Genomic DNA, 6,873 nt, shown 5'->3' with positions numbered 1-6,873 from the left:
TGATAAAACCTCGAAAACAAATTATCCGCATGGATACATGCATGCAACATTAATACTAGCTAGTCCAAGAAATTATGGATTTAATGGGGTTTTGACCGAACAACAGCTTCTCCGATCCGTAATATTTATTCAAAACAAACAAATTTGCATTAAAAAAAAAAAAAAAAGCCACGTGACATGCTCGGGATGCAAATTCTATATGGTTTGACAAATAAGGCAGACGAAATGGCGACATTGAAAATTCTAGAAATCTTGTGAGGATACATTGCAAATATTTAAATTTTGATAGCTTAATTGAAAATAAATAACAATTTTAAGGGGTGAATTGTCCTTAACCCTTTCCCTTTATCTTTATCTTTATAATTTGAATTAAATATTTTATTTGTTGAACTTCACTTGTTTAAACCTTTATGTGAAAAATAGTATTAAAATATTAATTAAATGATAAATTCACCCCTTTCTATTGGCTTAAAAGTTTTGAAATAAGTGAGGAGGTAACAAAAATTCCTTACTAAAAACACTTTAAAAATTCTAAAAAAATCATGATCTCAAAGTTTTGGAGTCCAGTTCATTATGAAATATAAAAAAAAAACGAACATAAAATGTCTTGAAAAAGGTTACGACGTCGTTTTGAGAGTATTTTATCCCAAACGGGGCCGGATAAAAGGCTACCTCTGTCATGCTCACAGTCTGAGACTCTGAGAAGGAAAATGGCAGCTTCTCCTGCTCACCTCTCACCCCTCTCCAAACCTTCTTCGCCTTCACCTTCACCTTCATCATCACCACACATCCTCTTAACGCTCCCTAGGACCCGCTCCGTTCCTTACGGTCAGACCCGACTCGCTAACTCGCGGTTCAAATGCTTGGCCGGGCAGACCGGGTTCTTCGGGCGGCTCGGGCGTTTGATCAAGGAGAAGGCCCAGAGTGACGTGGAGAAGGTCTTCTCAGGCTTCTCGAAAACCCGCGACAATCTCGCCGTCATTGACGAGCTCCTCCTCTACTGGAACCTCGCCGACACCGATAAAGTCCTCGACGAACTCGAAGAGGTTTCTCTTGTCCCCTCTTTTCATCGTATGCTTCGTTTGTTTCCCCATAGAACCGTTACTCGGTAAACAATTTCCCAAAAAAGTATAATTCGGAAACTGGTTTTCGTATGTTTGATTATTGAAGTTATGAATGGGTGCTATTCGCTAAATTTCAGGCTCTACTGGTATCTGACTTCGGACCAAAGATCACCATTAAGATCGTGGAGAGCTTGCGGGAGGATATATTGGCTGGGAAGCTTAAGTCAGGGAATGAGATTAAGGTATTAATACTGAGCTTTTGCATATATGACATTAATCTACTGCTCTCTTAGTTGAATTTTATGTTCACTGTGGCCAATCCATGCAGTTTGTTGCTTTTGTTTTTGAAAATAAAAAAAAGTTCGATTCAATGAGTTTATTTATTTTTTCTTTCTCAATAACAAAAGGCATTGGCGTGAATTGTTGATATGTGGATTTTAGGATGCATTGAAGAAGAGTGTGTTGGAATTGTTAACTAAGAGGGGTAGTAAAACCGAGCTTCAACTTGGATTCAGGTTTGGGCGTTTAAAGCATTGGTTTTGCCGGTTTTTATGTTTTGCAAGATTGATATTGTCCTCAATTTGAAGTTTACCTGGGTTTAATTTTTGTTATGCCATCAGGAAACCGGCTGTGATTATGATTGTGGGTGTCAATGGAGGTGGCAAGACAACATCACTTGGTAAGATGGGAAATTACTGTGGTTGCAAGTTCCCTACTAAGCTTTCAATGTTAATGATTAAACTCCATTTCTTTTAGGAAAAGTGTTTCTCATGAAGGTGTTTGATAGAAGAGGTTAGCTAAGTTGAAGGTGTAAGAGAGGATCATCTTTTATATTTCTTAATTTTATTTCCATGGCTAGATTAACAAACATGAAGTGTCGGCCCCAGGCTTCACAATTATATATTTAGTGGAATATATGCAGCCTAGTAGATTTTTTTCGTTTCCTTGAAAAGTTTTTCAGAACCGTTCATCTGCTGAACGGAATCAGTAGGGATCTCTTCGTCTTGATTGATCTTACACCAATTACAAGCTTCTAGTGATTTTGTCAAGTCAATAGAGTATATGGATTATTTATCAGAAAAAAACAATTCTTCTTGTAAATTTTTTGTTCAAACTAATAAATCTATGATTTATTTATTTTTTGAAGAAAGTTCCAATTTATTTCAAACAAGAAAATGACATTCAGTTTAACTGCTCCTTGCAGGAAAGCTGGCCTATAGACTGAAAAATGAAGGGGCCAAGGTGAGATTATTATTGCTTTTCCTGCAATGGAATATAATGAGGAGAATGCCTTACAAAGAAGAAAAACGAGACACTGGAATTTGTTGTTCATTTGAGGACCTGAACTGTACTTAGTAAGGTCCCTTAGTTTTATCTATTTTTTAGTTTGTGAGTATGAGTACTAAGAGAAATATCTGCTGTATAGAAGGAAAACATATTGAGAATCTTTTTTTTTTTTTTTTTTGAATCCTATCATGTCAACCTTTCCGAGCACATTACTTCACATAATAATACTACTGTTTGTTATATGCAGTTTTCTTGTGATAACTGTTTTTAAGATTTCAGTTCTTTTTAGGCAACATAAAATTTGGACTTGTTCCTTCCAAATCTGACAATTGAATTTGAAGCATATGGTTTATGTTTGAAGTGAAATGCTAAAAACCACACCTCTATCCCGCTAGACTCACGTGACAGCGCCATCAACTCTTGATTTTTTTTTTTTTTTAACGAAGGCTGATTCAAAAGTTGATGAACACTACCACGTCATCCCAATAGGATGAGAGTGGGATGGAGGTGTGGTTTATGCATTACTCATATTTACATAAGGAGCTAAGGGCTTCTTTTAGTGACCTCCACAAGTTCAAATTTGGTTTAAATTACCTTATATCGTAGGATGATTTATATTGCTCTGGGAGAAAACATCAAACATACTTCTTCTTTTCTGAGGATAGAAAGGACTTGACTTGTAGTTGATGCTATTGTCTAGCACAACTTGTGTTGTTATAGACAAAAACTTAAATAAGCTTGTCTGACTTTTTCAGTCGGGTTGGTATTCTAAGATATAACGGGATTTTGGTTGGACTAAATTAGGAGAAGCAATTACCAAGTTAGTTTTACTCCACATGTGACTATTAGTCTTGTTTGTTACAAGAGTGATAAAAAAATTTTATGGAGGGAGGCAAATGGGGGTTAAAATCATATTTATACAAAGGTTTTTGAAGTCTTCATGGAGAGATCAGGATATTTCAGGAATTCTAGAGGTGTCTGATATTTGAGGTGATGGGTTATTGTGTGTACATAATCATACGCACATATGATGGTCTTGTACTAGATGAAGCTAATGTTTCAAAAGTTTAATTAGTTCGACTTCTTGTTGCTTTTCTTCTTCACATTTCTAAAAGCTGCCAAGTGGAGCATGACTACATCATGAGTTGGTTCTTCATTCTATTTTTTGAAAATGTGCCAGATATTGATGGCAGCAGGCGATACTTTTAGAGCAGCTGCTAGTGATCAGCTGGAGATATGGGCTGAGAGGACTGGGTGTGAGATTGTTGTGGCTGAAAGGGATAAGGCCAAAGCATCATCAGGTAGACAACTAAAGTAAACTAGTCTAGTGAATTCATTTTTGCATTTCATTTCAAATGTTCTGTTGTCTGTAGAAGTTTTAGATGCGATTTTATAAATACTAATTCATGATATTAAAGTGCTTCTTAATAGTTCTTTCACAAGCTGTGAAAAGAGGGAAGGATCAAGGTTTTGATGTAGTGTTATGTGATACGTCTGGACGTAAGTATACAGCTTTCATGGTTAGCTTTTTGCTTTTAGCATGGTTTAATGTGCCTCTTAGTGGATTAAATTTCAGCACAACTGTAATTTTATGTTGTCAGGTCTACACACTAATTACAGCCTAATGGAAGAGTTGATTGCATGTAAAAAAGCTGTGGGCAAAGTTGTTACTGGTGCACCAAATGTAAGTTCAAATTATGGCAGCTTTTCTTTCTTTTACAATTGAAGTATTATATGTTTGAATGTTTGCGAATCTGGAGGCATGCCTGAGAAAATTCGGGGTGGGGATCTTGGATATGGTACTAAAGTATGACCTCTATGATGCTGTACTGAAGTATGACCTCATGTCTGTTATTTGCTTTGGCCCTTCGTGACATAAGCTAGTGGTACTATTGAAAAACTGATTTATTTTTTTTATTTTTTTTTCTTTTCTATAAAAAGGTAACAACTCATTCAGTGTGGGTGTATACCATTTGTCATCCTTCTTCGGTTTTTACTTATCCCAATATATGTTATAAGGGACTTATTTTTCCTGTGTTACTCCCGTATACTGGTTTCCGTCTCAAGTACCAGCTATTATTGTAATCTACAGACAGGTTTCCCAAATGAAAAATATTAGATGTTAGTTATATGCTGTAAATTGGTTTGTTTGGACAACTGTAGTTATTCCATTTAGAGTAGTCATCTCTTCTGGTCTCTTTGAATTGGTGTGTTTGGACAACTGGAGAATGGCATACGTAAATTTTTGTTTTCATATCTGGATCTATATGAACGACGACTCCTTGTCTAACCAAATTTTGTTTGTCTCTGTTGTGCGATGTAATGTTTTAAAACTCTTATTTGGTAAGTATGTTTTCTAAGACTTGTCTATAATGATATCGTTTTATTTGCAGGAGATCCTGCTAGTTTTGGATGGGACCACCGGTTTGAATATGCTTCCACAAGCAAGAGAGTTCAATGAAGTATTATTCCCATCTTTGCCTTTCGCATGTGACTGTTTTTTTTTGAGGCAATACAACGTTTATGTAAATATCTGACTTGGATCTTTTGTGGCAGGTCGTTGGAATTACTGGTTTGATTTTGACAAAACTTGATGGTTCTGCCCGAGGAGGCTGCGTGGTATGTTTTAATTTTCATCTGAACAATATTCTCTGGTGTACTTTCTAGCTTACCTTTTTCATCCTCTTATATATTTATATTTAAGATGATCTTGGTAATCAGTAAACTGTAATTTCTTGTTTCAGGTCAGTGTGGTTGATGAGCTTGGCATCCCTGTGAAGTTTGTGGGTGTTGGAGAAGGTGTTGAAGACCTTCAACCCTTTGATGCAGAGGCCTTCGTTAATGCCATATTTTCATAAAGCCTAAGAAGTGGTCAGTACAAGTAACCGTGAACTTTTTCTGATCTCGGATGATAGTGAAATTTTAGATCATTTCAGTTGTTTTATTTGACTTGTATATAATACATTCTCATTAATTTCAAAAAAAAAAAAAAACATTCTCATTGAGGTAAAGCAGGCGTCCATGGCACCAGCTTCCTTCGGTATAACTTCTGCTTTTCTTCTTCCCCCCCCATATTTCAAAATTGATAGTATCAGCTCTAACCTAACCCACCCCTTAATTAGTTCCCCCATGGAGTTTTGGAATTATCTCTCATCAAATTTAATCACTACTGCCTATCTGATACTATTTTACTGGTTCAGAAACCCAATCGATAGTGTAATGCAAATTTCTCTTAAGATACAGTTACAACTTACAAATGATTTTTCCTTGAATTTTTTCATAGCAAGCTAAATTAATGTTTTTTTTTTTTTTTTCTCTTTCAAGGGTTTTGCCTTACAAATTACAATTCAGCAGAACTTCTTACCATACTAGCAGGACACTAAGGTGAAAGCAAGCAAACCAATAAAATAGTGCCGGAAGTGAAGAGGTTAACCTTGAGGCTAGTCACAGCCACAGGGGTTGCAAGAATACATTCTTACACAAGATGTGAAGAAGTGACGTTGGGCTGCTGCAGAGAAATAGCTCTTGCTGAGACCCTGTACACAATGCTTTCCTGCTTATAGACGTGGCTGGCTCATTTTTGGGTGTGTTTTAGCCATTATATAAGCAGCTTGTTTAACTCGTTTTTTCAATGTCAAAAGGGTATAAATGGTACTACCGATTTATGAAGTGAAACTCTGATGCGGCATTCTTTCTGTACGGTGCTAATGATATGCATTCATTTATTTTCAATCATTCCGGATTTGGGTGGGTTTGGAGGGGTAATAGATAGTCAAATATCCATCCATATAACCATTTATTACCTATTTAAGGAAGTACGTCAATGTTTAGGATATATAATATTTATAGAGTTCTTCATAATATATATATTTTTTTTAAAATAAAATAAAATAAAAAAAAATCTTAGCTACTATTTTCCATTAAATGGTTATTCTCTTCATTTATCATCTAATTAGGTTTCTTTCCGGTTCAATTGTATCCGGTCCTCGTAAAAATAAGAGCAAAATTGTCTTTTCACATTTCTTTGGACAATTTTCTCCTTATTTTTATAAGGATTAGATATTCTCTAATCCTTATAGGTTTAAATACATATAGGTTTAAAAGTACTAGCAACATATTTCTTAAACACCTCTTTCCTAAATGGAAGGAAAATCCCCCAAAATTTCAAAAGACTCGTATGCAGCAAGTTCTCCTTCCCTAAACTAAGAGCAGGCTAGAGTATTATCCAAAATTTATAACTCCATGGTGGAAGAATCTTGAAATGATAACATCAATCCTTAGATATTAGGATCTTCTACAATGAAGTGTCTAATTGCACGCAATTCAGGTAATCTTACAAAACAAAGAAAGGCTGCGGCGCCTACTTATTTCAGGTAAGTGGCCTTGTACTCTGAACTGCTTAAGATAGGTGGGCCTTGCAACCCATTCTCTATAGGCTGCTTGAATTTCATGCAATTAGGTTAATCAAATTGTAGAAGATGCTAACCCACCCCTGGGCTAAACATCAAGATAACCTCGTAAT

At 35.8% G+C, this 6,873-nt stretch overlaps 1 protein-coding gene across 2 annotated transcripts; it reads left to right on the top strand.

Annotated features, from left to right (window-relative positions):
* Positions 1-673: 673 nt before the first annotated feature.
* Positions 674-6,086, top strand: LOC133863653 (cell division protein FtsY homolog, chloroplastic). 2 transcript variants are annotated; one of them, XM_062299692.1, is made up of 12 exons: positions 674-1,046; positions 1,202-1,306; positions 1,506-1,579; positions 1,685-1,743; positions 2,269-2,306; positions 3,532-3,652; positions 3,783-3,851; positions 3,953-4,035; positions 4,745-4,813; positions 4,908-4,970; positions 5,096-5,222; positions 5,727-6,086. In XM_062299692.1, exons 1-11 carry the CDS (start codon positions 711-713, stop codon positions 5,207-5,209), a joined length of 1,131 nt encoding a protein of 376 aa, XP_062155676.1. In that variant the 5' UTR covers positions 674-710; the 3' UTR covers positions 5,210-5,222; positions 5,727-6,086. The 2 variants fall into 2 exon arrangements, with proteins under 2 accessions (XP_062155676.1, XP_062155677.1); XM_062299693.1 differs by having other exon boundaries at positions 677-1,046; positions 5,676-6,086.
* The last annotated feature ends 787 nt before the right edge of the window (positions 6,087-6,873 follow it).

This window comes from Alnus glutinosa, chromosome 3 (genome assembly GCF_958979055.1).
Source record: "Alnus glutinosa chromosome 3, dhAlnGlut1.1, whole genome shotgun sequence".
NCBI classification, from domain to species: domain Eukaryota; kingdom Viridiplantae; phylum Streptophyta; class Magnoliopsida; order Fagales; family Betulaceae; genus Alnus; species Alnus glutinosa.
This window is presented reverse-complemented; position numbering and strand designations above follow the sequence as displayed.

What these genes read in the sequence shown, in the direction of transcription:
- LOC133863653 (XM_062299692.1), top strand. Translation starts at nt 711, where the DNA reads ATGGCAGCTTCTCCTGCTCACCTCTCACCCCTCTCCAAACCTTCTTCG. An exon ending in AGTCAGGGAATGAGATTAAG is followed by an intron (nt 1,307 to 1,505) that starts GTATTAATACTG and finishes TGTGGATTTTAG; the next exon opens with GATGCATTGAAGAAGAGTGT. An exon ending in TGGCAAGACAACATCACTTG is followed by an intron (nt 1,744 to 2,268) that starts GTAAGATGGGAA and finishes TGCTCCTTGCAG; the next exon opens with GAAAGCTGGCCTATAGACTG.